A 19,277-nucleotide genomic window follows, 5' to 3' on the forward strand; every position below is an offset into this window, starting at 1 on the left:
CACTGAGGAGCTCCCGCTGGGGCAGCACAGCTCGGTCCATACCACCCCTAGTGCTGGGCTGTGCCTTATATGTACCCTTTAGGCCTGGGTGAATTAACGCAATCAAATCAATAACATCCCTAAATTAAAAATGCAGCGTTATCTTCCAAAATATGTTCAGGCAACAGGCCACACCATAGTTATTGACAGAATGTTAGTTAACACTAGGCCAGAGTGTGGGGGAAGGAGAATGGGGGTGGGGGAGAAAGTATGAATGAAAAATCCCCTAACCAGAGCCAACTACATTCAGGCACCAGGATGGAGAACACAATTTAGAGAACTGAAGTGATGTTAAAAATATCCAGTCAAACAAATCTCAGAACAAACAAGATGGTAAGAAAGGAGAAAGCCTGGAATGCAGGATAAATGGACAAAGCCAATAAAAGGTATATTCTTCCCACACTCCTCACCAAGTGCACAAGGACAAAACAAAAGCAGGGACAGTTAATATGAGTTCTATATAGTTCTGGTGCCCAAGGCCTGAATTCCTAGAAGTGTCCCAATAACTTTGGATGCCCAACTTGAATTACCTAGTAGATAATTTTCTTACATACATCAGAAAAAATGCTTATGTGCTACGTGTAATAGAAACAGAGGGAAGGTCTGAAGTCAACCAGTGCCCACTTCCCAGCAACCATAGAAAATGAGTAGGTGGGATTAACCCTTGTAACCAAAGATATGTAAAATTAACAAGCAACATTCCTGCTAATATGCCTTTGAGATAATTCCCTTCCCATCATCCCAAATTCAGTGATCAGTTTAATCCTCTGTATGTACACAAAATTCCACAGTTAGGAAGCTTATTCCATTTAGACCCTGAGATGTTATGGATGTCCAGGTAATTGTCCATTTTTCCCACTGAATTCTAGTGATCTGGATTCCACTTCTAAGGCAGAGAATTCCAAATGTTGATTATCCTGTGAAGAACAAAAAGCCCTTTCATCTAGTTAACTTACCTTCAAACAATCCCATGTGTTTTCATTGTAGGCATAAATACAATACTAAGTGAAAGTTGCCATCAGTTTTATGATTAACAAAGACTAATTAATGTTGCCGTCTGCATAGGCTAAGTTTTGTTTTTTCTTCAGACCCTAGCATACTTCCAGAAACTATGCTCTAGCTAGCTAAATTAAAGACAGATGTGTAGATTAGCTAATTGAATCTCTGATGTCGTTTTTGGTATGTTTTGCTTTCACTGTACTGTGCAAAGATAATCTTTCTGTGGTTTTCAAGCAAAACCAGAGTAACGTAATGCCAGGAAACAAGATGCCAGAAATATGAGTTAAGACTGTTACCAAAATTCCCAAGAGAAAAAAAAAAAAAGAATGAATTCAGCTTCAAAATCAGCTCCCCCAACAAGAAGAGTAAACTACTTTCCCTCTTGTCATTCTACCCTCACATGATTGGCTGAGATTTAACCATAACTTAACCTCCCCACCCCACACTTATTTCTACATGTAAAGACTTTAGAAAGGGTTTAAAACCTGCAGTTTCTCTTTTATATTAATCAAATATATATATATACAGGATGTATCTCATCCTGAATTTGGCTGATTTACCAGTTCAGTAGGAACAGTTCATCTTTGATTTAACGTCTCTCTGGAAATTATTCTCAAATTTTAGAAGTGGAGAAGTTTTGTAGGAACATGTTAATAGGCTTGGAAGGATTCTATTTTAATCAATAAATGTCAATAAACCTTGATTTTGCCATACACACACACACACATCCCAACAAAAAATATTTTGACTGATAATAATCAAAATTTACAAAAAGGCAAAGCAAGAAAAATGCTGCTTCAGAGCTTATTAGAGTTTAAGAATAGTCTCTTGTATGTTTTGACATGTAATGGTGACAATTTGTTTTAAAGTTTTAACTTTTTGAGTCTTAACATCTATTGTCATTAAATGATCATCTGATGGAGGAGAGAGGGATAGCTCAGTGGTTTGAGCATTGGCCTACTAAACTCAGGGCTGTGAGCTCAATCCCTGATGGAAGCATTTAGGGAATTAGGGTTAAAAAAAAAGTCTGAGGATTTGTTGTGTTTTAAGCAGGGGGTTGAAGTAGATCTCCTGAGATTCTATGATAATTTCCCACAACTATGAACATTTAAATTGATAAAAATGCTTAAAAGTAACCACTGATATCCATTGAAATTATTTTTAAAAAATTGAAATTTGCCAACCCTACATACTAAGCTTGACTCAAGAATTTCATCCTATTTCTGAAGCCACTTCCAGAAGGAGAAAAGCCACCAAAAATTAAAAATATCACAAGAATTCCACAGCAAAAAAGGCAGTACAAATCAATGTAGAAATAAAACTCTTAGAACTGGTTGAAATATTTTGAATTGTGACATGGATGAAAATGCAAGATTTGAAAAAAGTTAGTAGCATTTCAACCTATTTCCCCTCATTTTAAAAGGTAATAGGTAATAATTGGAGATATACCAATCTCCTAGAACTGGAAGGGACCTTGAAAGGTCATTGAGTCCAGCCCCCTGCCTTCACTAGCAGGACCAATTTTTGCCCCAGATCCCTAAGTGGCCTCCTCAAGGATTGAACTCACAACCCTAGGTTTAGCAAGCCAATGCTCAAGCCACTGAGCTATCCCTCCCCCCATCAACTATAGAGCTGCTTAAATTTTTTCAAGATTTCAAAAACAAATTTGCTTCACCCTTTGTGACCAACTCTATAAATTTTTGGCGTGATAAAAAAAGTGGGCAAAAATCAATATCTGAATTTTACAGGGTGCTAAACTCATGTAAAGAAATTGCCAGCCTAAAAGTTATCCGTTTACTATTCAAATTAACCAGCATCTAGGAGAACAGTAATAAACCACCTGACAAGCCTATCCAGGCCTGCATTTGCATGGGACAGCCTAGGAGAAAGAAAGCTCACAGTCAATTGAGGCACTGGGGAGATTATGCAGCTTTCTAACACATGTATTCACCAGGGAGGGCACTGCCTGATTAGTCAAAGAAAGGCACAAGTTAAAGCAATCTGAGGACTGGCCTACCATAGAGTGGCATCGGGATCAAGAGAGTGCAAAGGGTAGTTTAACACCTCCAACCCTCCCGCAGCTGCACCAAGCCCTCCTTGGCCATTGCTGACCCAATTCACGAAATTACCTGAAGCCTGATGACAAAGGATGTCCCTCACAACCATCATTCTTAACACAAGAAGATTCAGGCCTAAAGAAGCAAAACGATCACTCATGAGCCAACTTCAAGTTTCTTGTAAGAAACAGTCAGGGGACCACTTTGTTTTTCAGAGACCAAGGGAAGGAGGAGTCTTTTGAGCTCTCCAGACCTGGTGGGCAAGACTGAACATGACAAGCTATGAAAAAAAGTTTAAATAATGTCCTCTAACCATAGAAATGCCATTGAACTTTTAAGGATGTGCAGTTGACTGATTTAATGAGTAAGAGATACTGATAGCACTGAACAGTGCTTTGATTCATTATGAAAAACTGTTGCTTGAATAACAGCCAGACTTCAAGGGAGTATATGGATCCCCTTGAGAGCATATATCCAAGGACTAAAACCTTATAATTGATTAACTCACATATTCCCATTTGTTACACAAGGTGTTTGTATCATCTCAGAGGGAGTGGGAGGAAAGGGATTGGCATCTGCTCAGCAGGCAGGCTACCATGAGCACATCAAACCTGTCCTCTGCTCTCTACACTGATTTCCCACAGATTCTGAATCAAGTTCAAGGTCTTGGTCCTTATCTTCAAAGCACTCCATGGCATCTAAAAGATCTCCTAAAGCTCCAGAATGAAGACAGTGGTTGAAAATTTCATTCCTCAGGCACAATGGAACTCTCTACAACAAGGTTAAAGCTCATCTGTACAGGAAACAGAACTTTCTCAGAGGCTGGTCCAAGCATGTGAAATCATTTCCCCCAGGAACAATGGACCATCATAAACCTCACTGCCTTATGCTCTGAGTGCAAGGTGCATACCTTTGACCTTGGCTTCTCTAACAAATATATATCATAGCAGTGTACACATTGAAAAAACATGAAACAAAAACAATTCCACTGCACAGAACAAACAACATGTGACAGGCGTTAGTTATATTGCTTAATGCATTACTGAAAGACATTCAGGTATTACGGTGATGAGACTTGCTATTTTGGATCATCTCAAAAAGGCAGCGAAGCAGAAGTGTATGGCTCCTTTAAGTGTATGTTCCTAATTAAAACCTTTATTTTTGCTACTATAACATAAATGAGCTGACATACTATTTATTCTGTTTATTTAGGCCATTCAGCATCTAGCTCTACAGCTGAAATGTGTTGTCATTATATATATATAATATATCCATTATATATATATAATATATATATATATATCCAGATTGCCTTTTTAAAGCAGGGAAGAGACATGTTGCTGATCAGTGGACCACAGAGCTTACATAATGCCGCTTATTGTGGTAAAGAGGAAGTTACATTTTTACTCAGAAAAACAAACAGGAAGTGGGAAGAACAGAATGAGCAAGGAAGTATAAATTTTGTAAAGACATTTTTTCTGTCTACCAAGTGCAACGTTTGTGCAGAACTGAATGAGCTTCCTTATTCGTTCTTCAGTGGACATGATCTATACAGACTTCAAAGTACAAAGGTTTGTATTATGTGAGAAATAAGAGCCAGCTAGAGCTGCACAGAGCCCCAACAGCATTGAAACTTCTATATGACCAAGAAATTATAGCTTCACTCGTTCATATCCCCTCTCTTTCCACTGCTATGTGTTAGCATTGTCATCACCTACACATCTGGACCTGACTCTGCGTGAAGTGAAAGGCATGTCATAGCCTGGCTTTTCAACTGCACACGACACCTACCTATGTGGCACACCTCAGTCACAACAATATTATTATAGGCCTTTTGCTGTATTTGAGAGGTCTGCCACACAGGTCACGCAATATGACAGTCACCTTTGCTTTTTAATTTACTATTTACAAAATAAAAACCACACCATAAAAAGAGAAGCTGATTCTGTGCTCTAGGCCCACAAAACCAGAAGAACTCACTATCCCATGTGTTATACCTTGGAAAAGTTACAAAAGGAGCAGGTTTCCCTTTAAGCTTCTTTTGCTGCCTTGCCAGGGTCAAGCATGAACATGGCCTGCTGCAGTGCCTCAGGGAGAAAGGGAAGCCCAGAATAAGGTAACACAGCCCCAGAAGCTATTCAAAAAAAATTCAACACAAGCTCCAGCCAAATTAAATGCCTGCTGTACCAGAAGTATATCATTTAGTCTTTGTTTTGGATTCAACAATCCCTTAAAGCACTCCATCACGGAGGCCTGTCCACCCTGCCAGAAGCTATGGAGACAAAAACTAAAATGGCAGGCTCTTCAGCAGGTGGGTTGTCTCTAAACTCTCAGAAAAGGTCAGAGTTGTGCCTCCATGCTGTCTAAAGATCCATGATAAAACCTGTGAACACTACTGTGCTGGAGAGAAAGCATTCAGAAATAAGCTTGATGTACTTTATATATCTTAAAGGATTTTATGAAAATATTAAGGGTAGAAATAAAACTGAGTTCTGTGTGCAGAAGGTTTTCACCCACAACTAAGTATGCTCAACACAGTATAGTCTGCTCATCACCATCTCTCTCCTCCTTTATGAAGAACTAAAATGGGAGGGTGGGGGATGGATTTCTTAGGACTACAGCACAGGACAAGGAAGCAGGACACCTGGATTCTATTTCCTAGTATGTCACAGGCTTACTGATTCACTTGCTTGGATAAATAATGGTTACCTAACTCACTGTAGCTTTATACAACACCTAACACAATGGGGCCTTGATCCATGATTAGGGCTCAGAGATATGATTGCAATATGAATAAATAAGGTAATTAATGCTTTTAAATAATAATTAAAAAGTTCAAACCATTTCAAGAATCTCAGATGAAAGGAGCTTTAGAAAAACAAAATGTCTTTAAAGAGCAAAAAGAAAAGAGACGAAAATAAAAGGGAGGCATGTGAAATGAGGAAAAAGGTATGACTTGAGTTTGGATGTACCTTGATCAGATCAGATCAAATTATTTTCAGAAAAAAAAATATCAACGACAAAACCACAGTATAAAAATCTAGGCATAATGAATGTTAATTTAAATGTATTCGTTATTTAACCTCAATTTAAAAAAACAAAAAACTTCCCTGCAATAAGTTTTCTTTAAAGAAATTGCAAAAATTATGTGCCACTGCATTTGCTACATGTCAGCTTTAAATATCTGGGATACTGAGACAATGATTCAGATACCTCCCAATATCTGCACAATGGCATAGTGGCAACTGAATTTTTTAATCAACAACAAAATTATGTTGTAGAGGGTTTTTTTTAATCTTGAAAGCATCTAAGTGACTGAGATGACCAGTTGGTAATACACACTAGAAGCTTCTGAAGATAAATTGTCCATAGTAAATATTTTAAAGTGAGCTGGTCTGTGCCATTAAAATACAACATCATCATCTTTCTGTTGCTGCAAAATAGTGGAAAGTTTTTGGATCCAAAGAAGACACCGTTTGTCTGAGTGGCATTCGGTATCTCACATTTTTCCAGAACTTTGTATTTGCTGAGTGAGATTTCTCTGTTAAGTCCTCTTTCCACCGGATGGCCCCGTGCTTTTGTTTAATGTATTTAATGGATTCTGACATGTTCGTGTTGTCCTGTATGTTATCTAGTTCAATCAGAATAATTTTTATTTCATCCCGGATAAGAGCATTGTACACAGCCAGTTGTTGTTCAAAGGTATCTTCTAACACATTGTAACTCAATGCTTCTGATTCTAAAATTATCATCAGTCTTCTGCTTTGTTTGATGGTTTCATCGATAACATTGACCACAGCTGTAAGTAATGCAAGAATGATCAAAGTAGGCATAGAAAAGTTTCAACTTATGCAAAACTTCTCTCATTATTTTACAAGTACATACTTATGGGGCAGTGGCTCGCTCAGAAGATTAGCAGAGTATAGAACCTTTCAAAATCAGATTGTTAGATCCAATCCAGCTCACTTCAGCAACAATCAAAAGTGGTTTCTACCTGAGAGTTGTCCAGTGACCTGTGTGAAATGAGTTTGTAGTCTAGATCTCATTGAACAGACGTCCACACCACAAAACCCACTAATGGCACGGTGGGAGGCAGTGTTCCCTGGTGGATAGAGCACTGGACTGGGACTCAGGAAACCTGGATTCTACTTCATTTGACCATTGGCCTGCTAGTTGACCTTAGGCAAGTCACTTCACCACTCTGTGCCTCAGTTTCCCCATCTGTAAAATGGGGGATTCTTGCCTGCTTTGCAAAGCTCTTTGAACTCTACTGATGAAAAGCGCTACATAAAAACTAGATTAATTATTCTTATTATTATTAATCAATAATGATTGGTGTCCTTGTTATTCTCACTTGAGGGTTTTTTTCAATTAAATAATGGCCATCTTGTATTTCTGTCTCAGAAGAGGAATTCATAAGGAATAGTTGCTCCGAGTCCCTCATCCTTAAAAATTAGCAATGGTATAGTCAATGCAGCTAAACTAAGTTTACAAAATTAGTCAGTCTCACATTGTTTTTTTCATCACCAGCATACACAACAAATCTTAGAACAACATGTCAAAAGGAAACACAGCAAGGGTAATATTAATTTTGCTATTTTTAACATACCTTCCCCTAGTAAATCATCCCTTCCAAGTATAAAAAGATTATATCCACACTGTCTCTCTAAGACCTCGGGTAGTATCCTCAGAACAAAGTTGTTCAGGGTGTAGACACATCTCACCCCATTGGGTTTTGGATACATGACGTATGCATCATAGATCTTCCCATCTGAAGCTATAAAGAAAGAGCAAGAGACTCCTTTAAAAAAACCCTACCTTTATTACAATTTTTAATTGTTTAGTATTTAAAATCCTTTGGCAAACAACCAGGAAAGGGGATGAAATGCTCTAAAATGAAGGATGGATGACCAGCCATAGATCTAATTCATTGTCTCCTCATGGATGAGGGGTTTGCCACCATGTGGATTGGGCACAGCACCCTACGATCTGCAGGGAAAGAAGTCCCAGCCCCACTGGTCCTAGGTAGACATCCACAAACATACCTACCTCCTCCAGAATGTTTTCCAGCCCTCCTCCTGCCTGACATTGGCTGAACAGGTGGGAAATGCCACATATTTGTCAGCAGAAAATTTGAGAACATTTTGGGGGTTTAGATTTGGTAGAAATTTCCCACCAAAAAAAATTATATTTTTTTCATAAACAAAACAAAAATATTCAAATGCTTTTCAAAAACTATGTTGAGTAAAAAAAAAGTTTTTACCAAAACCCAAAATTTGGTTTTTCATTGAAAAACTGGAAAATTTTGTCACACGAAATTTTCCTATGAAAATTTAAATTTTTGACAAAATTCATTTTTCGTCAAAATTCCTTTCCAGTGAAATCATTTCAACCAGCCCTACTAAACATTAATCCTCTCCCTGAGCAGGACAGGAAGCTAATGCTAGTAGAAGAAGGGGGGAGAGCAGGGTTCAAAAACCCTATTCCGGTGTGGGGATTCAAACCTGGGTCTCGCACATCCTGAGTGAGTGCCCTAACCATGGGGTTTAAGGTTATAAGAGCAACATCCCTACCTCCCCATTGCTATAGGGGGAGCAGCAGCAGCAGCATTATCACCTCTTCCTCCTATACTCATTTTGTGACTTTAGCCCCAAATTATTACTATTGTTATTTTGGGCCCAAAGTATTTGGCAAATTTGTATCAAATTCACAAATAGTTTCTAATTGACCAAAACAGGAATAACCCATTCCTCCAAAAAATGTTTCCTGGCTCTAAATGTAAGCTGTGTGGGGCAAATGCCCTCTTTTTGTACTGCGCTTGTACAGTACCCAGCACAACAGAATCCTGGTCAGTGTCAGGGGTTCCTAGGTGCTTCTGTAGTACAAAGAATAATATATCACGTAGCAGCTGCTCCCCCTTCTCAAACCTTTGCACACATCCCCACAGTGCATAGAAGTAATAAAATACATGGTAATCAAGGAATGGGGCTGTGGTGGCACTTTTTCCCCCTCTTGCACCTGCCTCTCATAGCTTTCAGCTTTTAAAAGGAAGGGGACGGAAAAGGGGATGGATAAAAAGAGGAACTTGTAGACAATGTTCTCATCTTGAGAAAAGTCTGAGAGTCTGATTTTCAATAGAAACATTCCAGGCATTGCCTCTCCTATACAAAGCTTTTTTTTTTTAAATTATTTTTAACCTTAGGCGGTACCATTGCTGCTAAATGGCAGTACGTTGCGCTGGTGACATCTACTGGTCACCAACAGGTAAGCTATAAAGCTTATGGCAAAACAAGGTGCATTTTTTATCAAAGCAGACAGCAATCCACAGATCTGGGGAATGCATGGATTTCTGGGTTGTACCACCTAACCATCATTGCCACATATACTTCCAATTGTTTATCATCTTAGTATGTTATGCATTTTACTCACTCATTTCAAACACTCTCCAATTTCTTTAGAAAATTCTAAACAAGTTCTACTCTGGGGGTCATTTCTTCCCCATCATCAAAAGACCTTCCTAAATATTCTTCTGCAAGTTACAAAAATCAATATAAAAAGGTAACAAACTGGCTGCTCTACATACCTTCTTTCTTTACAAAAGCATGGCAAGAACTACGATACCAAAGCACAATGTCAATCTTGAAAAGCTTGAAGATTAATAAAGTAACAACTGCTAAAAGCAGCAATGCAATGAATCCTCCAGTCAGTGATTTGTGAAAATCTGCAACTGCATCAGTAAAAGAAAAAAAGAAGAAACTGCGGAATTTGTCTAACTTCGAACTTTCAAACAACTGTAGTAATATTCAAAAGCTACATTTCTATATTCTCATATTTTTTTTATAAAAATAGACTGTACATATGTATTACTATAGAACAGACATATCGATTATTAGTTGGGCAAATCAACAAGTAGAGCATCTAATACACAGGAAAACAATTAACATTTTATGTTTTCATAACACTTGCTACTGGAGGATGTGAATGCTCTTATAAGCATAAATAAATCCCCATAAAAAGCTCTCTGGGTTAAATAGTGTTAGCAGTAGTTTATAGATGAAGAAACCTTGGCACAAAGAAATTAATACACAAATTTTCAGAAGTAACCCCTAAATTTGACCCACTATGATTGATTGTTGTGTGTAGTCCAGGTTGAGGATTTCTGATGGTTAGTGTATAAGACGGTGAGTGAGTCAGGAGACTCAATTTCTATTCCAAGCATCGTCACTAACTCAGTGTGTGGCCATAAGCAAGTCATTTAAGCTCAAATTTCTGAGTGCCTCAACTTTTGATCATTCAACATACAGCACAGTAGTTTTGAACCTTGCTCATTCATTTCTATTCCTTGAAAGCTTCTCGTAATTTACTCTAGTGTAGAAATCCCTCCAAACTTTTAAAATTTCCCTTCACAGTGTGTACTTTCATCCTTTTTATTAATCTCCTAAATCTTCATATGCTCACCTCCAATTTCTGTGCGCATGTACGTACACACACACACACCACCTTCCCCTCTGATTCCTGTTCTTCCCCCCCCCAAACTCACACATCTTAAAGTTAATCAAAAGGAAAAGCAGTTTATCTATCTAGATATGTATATAACTCGTATAATTGTGGTATCTGAACACAGTATCCAACTCTTCCTGGGAAAGTCAAGTCAAATGTATCCAATAATGCTTTACCTCTGTGTTTTAATGCTATATATGTTGCAACTTGACCAAAGGAATTCAAAGCATGGCAGACGAAGTGATGTTCATAATCCTCGCTATTCACTTTGGAAATGTTGAGCCTCACCGTAGCAAGACGGCGTCCATCATAGAAAGTTTCTCCTCTATCCAAAAAGTAGCAAACACAGTAATAAAAACAACTCAATCCTTACTGAAGTGGTTTCTTCGCTAGCAATCACAACAGGACAATAGTCACTGATCTTCAACACTATGACCATATATCAGATTCTTTTCAGAACTGACAGATGCCTGGAATCCATAAGGGGATCCTCATGACACTTTGTCTATCTCTGACAAGCAGGATGGACATCAGGGGACATCCTTACATAAACACAGTTGGTGCACTGTTTCCTCAAAAGCATACACAGTTTCTGTAGGCTACTCGTATAAAATATTTGCTTTATACATTAAACTTATGGGCACATTTCAGCTTGCAAAAACGTGCGTGTAGGGAAAGGATTGTATTAGAGCTTTTAATGTCTTTCAACTCTGTGGATGCAGCTGTAGAGGCCACAGAAATGGCTGGGGGAGAATGCCCCCCAGCATAAGTATACATAAGGAACCTACAGGCTGCCACACAAGGTCCTTCTTCCATCCCACCACAAGCCCTGGTGTAGGAAATGGGCCAGGGGTGGGGCTGGAGCCAGGGCCGGCTCCAGACCCCAGCGCGCCAAGCGCGCGCTTGGGGCGGCCTTTTGCTGGCAGGGCGGCAGGCGGCTCCGGCGAACCTTCCGCAGTCATGCCTGCAGGAGGTGCACCGGAGCCGCGGGACAGGTGGACCTGCTGCAGGCATGACTGCGGAGGATCCGCTGGTCCCGCGGCTCGGGGTGGACCTCCCGCAGACGTGCCTGCGGATGCTCCACCGGAGCCGCGGAACCTCCGCAGGCACGTCTGCAGGAGGTCCCGCGAGCCGCGGAACCGGCGACCGCCAGAGCGCGCCCCGCGGCGTGCTGCCCTGCTTGGGGTGGCGGGATTGCTAGAGCCGCCCCTGGCTGGAGCTAGAGGAGGTGGGACCATCACTCTAATACAATTCTGGGAATACCATCACCCACAGACAGTTCAGGCACAGCTGACATTTCAGGCCCAGGAGTAGCATGGAATTAGGAGGGCTTAGCCCTCCCTTCCCTGGGCTGTGAGGTTTGTGCTGCACTTTTAAGAGGCCCAACACAAATTCTTCCCCATGGTATTTTCCAAGGCCCCTGTGGTGCTAACCTTATCACACATTGGCTTAGTAAAGTGTGGTGGGGTAAATGTTGCATTAGAAACTGTAACTTTTTAGTACTGGGAGAATGGAGGGATATCATTTATCTTGTTAATTTTATATTACGTGTCTCACATTAAAGAACCTATCTGCTTATCCAATTACTGTTTATCACTGAAAATAGTCTATTTACCATTTCAAATGTCAACTAATTATTTAAATATATTCATAAATGAAGGTTATAGACCTTATACATCAGTGATATATGGATTAATTATCTATTACATACAATAAAACCCCTAAACTAAAAGAATATTATTGAGGTTACAAGGTCAGAAGTTAGGAAATGCCAGAATTATGACTGGACAACCTTAATCTGGGCCCCCTCCATGGCTGCATTATGATACAGTCTTTAGTTACATGATCACTTACTCTGTTTCCATAGGACCATGCATCACCCATTGCATAAAATGGATGGTGCTCACTTAATGAGCAACTAGTCAATATTTTATTTTCTCCTTGTTGTTCAATGTGTAACCCTAGACCTGATTTACCGCATGCTATTCAGACCACACTCTGAAGGTAGAATTAGTAATTTCCTTGTGGGATTTTCTTTGGATTTTCTTCATTACAGCATCTGAGTGCTTCATAAACATTCATTCATTTATCTTCACAAAGCCCCCGGGAGATGAGGGGTGGTGGAAGCCTCATTTTGCAGATTTTTTTTGCAAAAAGATATTGATTTTGTCCTAGTCTCTTTTCCCAGCCAGTCCCAATTCTGCTCCTGTACCCAGACGCATCATCAGATCTGTTTCCCCTCCTTGCCACCTCCTCTCCTCACCCCACTGGTTCTCAGTATCCTTGCTCAGAAAGTCCCACTCTTCCCTTAGCTCTTCATACAATCTCAGTCCTACCCCCACCTACTGGCTTCCCATTCTTCCCGATTTACCTCTCCAGCTCCCAATCCTAGCCTCCTGGCCCACTCCAAGTCCCTCCTTCCCTCAGCCTCTCCCTGCCAGCTGCCAGTCACAGTTTCTGCCTCCCAAATGTTCCTTGTCCCTGTCTACACCCCTACATGTCTGGCTGTAGTCCCTGCTGCATTTGAATCAGGCAGCTTCCTCTCTCAAACTGCCTGGGCCCAATGAGGTACGGTGGGTGGGTGGGGTGCCCAGACCCAGACCGAGCAGCATCCCAGAGCTGCGCAAGTGCAGGGAAAGTCCTGCTGAGCCCTCATCTGAAGCATGTGGATGGAATCTTCAGGGAATTTACCTGTAAAATCTAAGAAGTTTCTAAGGCTCATAATTTAGCCAAATTTAGGCAGATTTTCCTGGGGATGGCAAAATGTTCAACCCTGACACAGAGGCTACCCCCAGCCAAATTTAAAGCCCCTGCTCCAAAGCATATGGGCCCTAGATCATTTCAAATAAAAGGTTGCCAGAATTTTGTAACACAGGGTAAAAAAAATCATTTTGCCCCAACCTCATTCTCAGAAATGCCAGAACCATTTTGACTGGAATTAAAAGGAAAAAAAAATCAGCTTGAGGCAGAACCCAGCATGTAAAATTTCAGCACAAACAAATAAAGTGTGGCAAAGTAATAAGCAACTGAAAACAAGGTCTTCTAACCGAAAGTGTTGGGAACCTTAGTCAAAGGCAGTGCTACCAGCCCCGCCTATAATTAGATCACAAAAGTGTGTTTATTTGTGTAACAGTAAATTTTTCATAGCTGGCTCAAACAAAACTGAGAAATTATATAAAATTTTAGCTGATAATCCAATACATTCTGATCTGGAAGCATACTTACTCATAATCTTCCTCTTCAAAAATTCTACTCTTATAATATAGATCAATGTATGTGTTGTTGACTGTCCAGTACACCTGAAACACTTCAGCGCCTGTTACATTGCAGTCCACTATGACACGTGAGCCTACAAGACAGTGTTACAAAGTGGCAATTTAATTAACTATATTGTAGTTAAGGCCATACAATTCTCTACACTAATATGTATAAGAATGCAAAATCCACTGGAAGTCAGCTGCAGGCATGAAGGGGGCAGAGGATGGGCAAAGCAACAACAGCAGCTCCATACTACACTCTCCATGCCTTCCTGCTCCATTTCACAGAAACCCCTCTGACCCAAATGTACAAGTTCAGGGATCTGCAGGTTAGGAAGGGGACTGGCTGGGCCAGAAGGAGCTGAATTCAGGAGAGAATAGCCATTCTCTGTGGCACCAACCACCCAAAAGTTTCACAGGGGTTTCCTCACAGGATCTGTTCCACATTTATAGGCGTTCCGGAGCAGCCACTTCTAAAGAGCACAGAAGGAGCTGTGCTGCAGTGAAGAAGGTGGCTGGGGAAAGCAATGTCGCATCATACAACTTCCTCTGCCTCTCAAAAAAATGCCCTCTTGTCTGTCCCACCTTCTTCTCCCTCAGAAAGTTAATATATGAGAGACCCTCTGAGCTGAATCTCATGGAGTTCCTGGCCACTAAAGGTTTGTCTACACAGTAGCTGAGAGGGTGATTCCCAGTGCAGGTAGACAGACATGCACTACCGCTGCTCGAGACAGCCTACTAAAAACAGCAGCGTGGCTGTAGCAGCTTGGCTAGCCACCAGAGTATGTTCACAGGGGGTTGGGTAGAATTAAACTTGGGAAGCTAGTCCATGCCACTGTGGCCACACTGCTATTTTTAGCATGCTAGCTTGATCAAAGCTTGTGCATCTGTCTACCCATGCAGGAAAGCATCATCCCAATTGTTGTATAGACACACCCTTAGTCTTTTTTGTTGCATAGGGGGCACTTTTGCTGTAAAGGAGGATATGACTAAGCAAACAACACTTGGAAATCCTCTTGAGTCTAAATTCTGTTTAGGATACACATTATTACTTTGATCTAAGGAAACTTGCTTACCAAGTTCTACTTCAATGGAATTGTTTCTTGGGTAAAATATTTCTGGTGGAGTGTTCCGTGGACTCACTAAACAAAAAAACAAATTTATTTCAGAAATTCAATGGCAGCTGCAGCATATGGTAAGTGCTACACGACCACAGTGAAGACATTCCCAAAGAATGCCTTAAAGACAAACATGCAAACAGTGACTTCTGAATAGATAGTGATCAATATTAAAATGCAATAGCCAAACCCTTGATGTTTATGTTTACTGCTTTAGGTTAATTTACTCTTCTCTCCTCTTTAAGCTCTGGGGCTGCTCTATCTTGACACAAGGGGATCAATCCTGAACACAATGGCAGCAGAACCACAAGAATATGAAAGTGAAGTGTAAACCATCATCTTGCTCTCTCATACACACACACACACACACACACACACACGCTCTGTTCTTTAGCTGTAGCTGAGAATCTGGATAGTATTTTTGAAGTGCAAGGACATAAAAAATAAAAGGTATATACCTGTCACAGTTAGACTAATGTCTCGTGAAATGTTATATTGTTTTCCCTTGTAAGTATATGATGTTCTGCACGTGTAGTTTCCTTTGTCATGTAGAGTCACATTTTTAATCACAAGGTAATCATTGGAAGAGACAAACCTTTCCTCTTCAAGCAGCTCACACTCCTAAACACAATTACAATGCTCTGTTAAATCACAAATAGAATACAATATCATGTCCTTCCAGGGCTTGCCTGTATGCTGCAGCCTAAGCTTTTCCTGGACCATAAAGCTGGGACAGTCTCCCTGGTTTGTCTTGGAAAAACACAAACATTTCCCTAGGCTCTGAGGTTGTGATTCAAACCAACTCCAGGTCTGTCCACAGACAGCCTTACTTACAATAACTCATTTTACAGAGGGGAAATAAAAGCAATGAGAGGCCAGAATTTGCAGAAATGTCCACTAATTTAGGGTACCTCAATGATCAGGCACCCAACCTGACATACCTAGTATCTGATTTTTCAGAGTACTTAACTTTTTTTTAAATGGATCTTTGGATTGCACAGACATTAATCCATCCTCACAACATTCCTGCGAGGAAGGTGGATAACTATTATTATTCAGATTTAACAGTTTGGGAAATGGACAAAGGAAGACAAAGGAACTTGCCAAAGTCAGACAGTAAGACAGTGGCAGAGGTAGGATTAGCTCACAGGACTTTCTGGCATTTCCTGTTTTTTGAGTGCTAGACAACTTTACCAGCACTCTTTTAATGTATTTTTTTTACTATGTCATAACCAAGAACTGTTTAGTTAAGAAAAAACAATTTCTATTATGTACAACTGTAACAGTCCCCTTCATAAATAATCAAGGTAGCTTGAACCCTGCACCTTCAAGATTGCCACACAGACCTCTACCACTTAAGCTAAAGGACTAACAGCAAGAAGCAGGAACAGGTTGAGTACCAGCCACTGGAGGAAGTCATGTAGCATATGGGAATGGTCGGCTACATATGCAGAAGTAGCGCCCATTTTACAGGTTGCACAGCCAAGCACACAGATCTAGCACATTCCTTCTAGTAGGCAATGTGGAAAAAAGGAAAAGATTTGAATCTGCCATATTAGAGATGTAGTCATGGGTTTCTGCATCCAGCAGACACCTGAGGATACCATCATGGAGATCTTACGAGCAGGGCCGGCGCTTCCATTAGGCGACCCTAGGCCATCGCCTAGGGTCCCAGGATTCGGGGGGTGGCATTTTGTGCGCTCCCCATGGGGCGCACGGGAGCTTCCAGTTCTGCTCCCGTCGTGCCGCTGAAGAAGGACCTTCTGCCGACGTGCCGCGGGAAAACAGCAGCAGGCAACTGAGCAGCTCAATGACTGCTGCTGTCACCTGCGACATTTCGGCGGAAGGTCCTTCTTTGGCGGAGCGATGGGAGTGGAACCGGAAGCTCCCGCATGCCTCGTGGGGAGCGCACAAAATGCCGCCCCCCGAATTCTGCCTAGGGCACCAGAAACCCTGGCGCCGTTCCTGCTTATGAGATGCAGCCAGGATCAACTCCTCTTTACTAGCACCATGGCAGAAGATGAATGCCTTGAACATCTTCCTGATCCCACGTATTTCATTTGTCCTGAGGGGATCTGCCATGGTGAAGGTACCTCTTAACAAGGCAGACAGCACCTTCAGGCAGCTAGCGAAGAAGTTGATATTTCTTCCCCAGAGGGCCAACAATGAACTGGTGTACATCTCACACAGGCAGGGAGGCACCAAAGTCCCTCAAATGGGTGATCTGTGCAATGTTGTGGTGATCTCTCACACCTTCTGCCTACTGACGTGCCCTGACACCATGGTGAGGAACTTCACGGAGAGTGCTATGCATGACATCATCAGGAAGTGAATAGCCAGGACCCCTTCCAACCAAGATGTTGGAGTGGCTTGAGTGGCTTCTGGAAGGCAAATTTGGAAGAGAAGGAGGAGACTACTTAATTCTGGACTTGTACCTGCAATGCTACACAATGACTGAAGAACGTATCAGCTGCCACTGGAAGTGGTGCGAGGAACGCCAGGAGCTTGCAGTCCTGGTGCCACAGGTGAAGAATACAGATCACACTATCATCACTCCAAGAGCTAGAACAGGGGTAGGCAACCTATGGCACAAGTGCCAAAGGTGGCACGCACGCTGATTTTCAGTGGCACTCACACTGCCCAGGAACTGGTCACCAGTCCAGGGGGCTCTCCATTTTAATTTAATTTTAAATGAAGCTTCTTAAACATTTTAAAAACTTTATTTATTTTACATACAACAAGTGTTTAGTTATATATTATAGACTTATAGAAAGAGACCTTCTAAAAACATTAAAATGTATTACTGGCACGCGAAACCTTAAATTAGAGTGAATAAATGAAGACTCGGCACAACACTTCTGAAAGGTTGCCGACCCCTGAGCTAGAACCATGCTGGAGAGGACCCTGAAGGATGCCATCCGCTGCCAGTACGTGGAAAACCTGAAATGGAAGCCAGACCAGGGCAAGGAATTTGAGATGATATGCAAGTGGGACACCAGCAACCACTCCGGGGGCAGTTTCACCCAATTTGCCGATTGGAGGTTCATCCACAGGGCCTGGCTCAACTGCGTCCCACTGAACTGAGCCATCTGCCACAGGAATCGGGACAAGCAATGCAGGAAGTGTGGCTATGCCAACAAGACACTACCCTACATCCTGTGTAGCTGCAAGCCCCATTCCAGAGCCTGGCATCTGTGACACAACACCATCCAGAATTGCCTAGTCAGAGCCATCCTGCCACCCCTGGGGAAGGTGACCGTAAACTCTGCCATCCCTGGAACAGACAGCCAATTGCGACTGGACATCATCATCATCAACAAGGAATGGAAGAAGCTGATCATGCTGGATGTCACAGTTTCCTTTGAAAACAGGACCCTGGCCTTCCACGACACCTGAACTCGGAAGCTGGAGAAAAACATCTTTTTGTCCAACACCTTGAGAGCTAGGGACTACAAAGTTCAAACTCATGCGCTGATCAGAGCTCTGTGCGCATGGGACCCCAGTAATGAGCGAGTATTTAGCGAATGCAGCATTGGTCAAGGCTACACTTGGCTGATGCGGCAACTCATGATGTCGGATGCCGTCAGACATCTATCTAGAACACATCACAGGACATTGGCAATACCAGGGGAGATGAGCTGGAGTGCTGATGAGAAGCAAAGTCAGGAAAGTAACTGAAATACTTCCCTGATGGATTGTATTTTCTAAGGGACGACCTATCCTAATTTCTCAATTACTGAGGGACAATCTTCACTCATTACTATATTTGCTTTCCACAACCAACTTTCTGTATAACTTTTTTATGAGTGATGTACCCAAATATTTGGATACTAATATCTATACTGTAGCTTTAGACTTATTAATCTAAATTCAGGTTATCACTGATTATGTACTATATGTATTGTATGACTTTTATTTCCATTTTATGTATTTTTAGATAATCTAACCACTAGATCCAGATGTACAGACACTCTTTCCTTAAGCTGTGTATTAAATAATTTTAACATTAGCTTTAATAAAAATTTTAAATCTGTTCCCTGCGTTTTCAGAATTGATCTTGTGTAACTTCTCAATGGGATATGAATCCTTGCTCACTAATAAGGCTTGTAAAAGGCACCAAACACCAGTGTAGAAAAACGGTATCTAGAATTCATTGTTGGAGAGCCGTTAAAAGCAACTAAATATTAAGGTCCTAAAACAGAAATTCCTCTCAAAATGCATGCACGGGAAAACAATTTCATTAAGGTGTTTTTTTGTTGTTGTTGTTGTTTTTTTTTAATGATTCACCAAGAAAACTGGACTTTGAA

General features: G+C 41.1%; 1 protein-coding gene across 1 annotated transcript in view; it reads right to left on the minus strand.

The window, feature by feature from the left end:
* Positions 1 to 5,947: 5,947 nt before the first annotated feature.
* LOC120375087 (interleukin-1 receptor type 1-like) overlaps positions 5,948 to 19,277 on the minus strand; it is a 28,172-nt gene continuing 14,842 nt past the window's right edge. Inside the window, exons 5-11 of the mRNA XM_039495747.1 lie at positions 15,429 to 15,591; positions 14,929 to 14,994; positions 13,821 to 13,944; positions 10,772 to 10,920; positions 9,679 to 9,822; positions 7,705 to 7,872; positions 5,948 to 6,894 (exon numbers count right to left, since the gene is read on the minus strand). Of these exons, the coding sequence (XP_039351681.1) occupies positions 6,515 to 6,894; positions 7,705 to 7,872; positions 9,679 to 9,822; positions 10,772 to 10,920; positions 13,821 to 13,944; positions 14,929 to 14,994; positions 15,429 to 15,591 (1,194 nt within the window). The 3' untranslated portion in view covers positions 5,948 to 6,514. The remainder of the gene's footprint in view (positions 6,895 to 7,704; positions 7,873 to 9,678; positions 9,823 to 10,771; positions 10,921 to 13,820; positions 13,945 to 14,928; positions 14,995 to 15,428; positions 15,592 to 19,277) is intronic.

The sequence above is a fragment of the Mauremys reevesii genome, linkage group 1, assembly GCF_016161935.1.
Source record: "Mauremys reevesii isolate NIE-2019 linkage group 1, ASM1616193v1, whole genome shotgun sequence".
Taxonomy (NCBI): domain Eukaryota; kingdom Metazoa; phylum Chordata; order Testudines; family Geoemydidae; genus Mauremys; species Mauremys reevesii.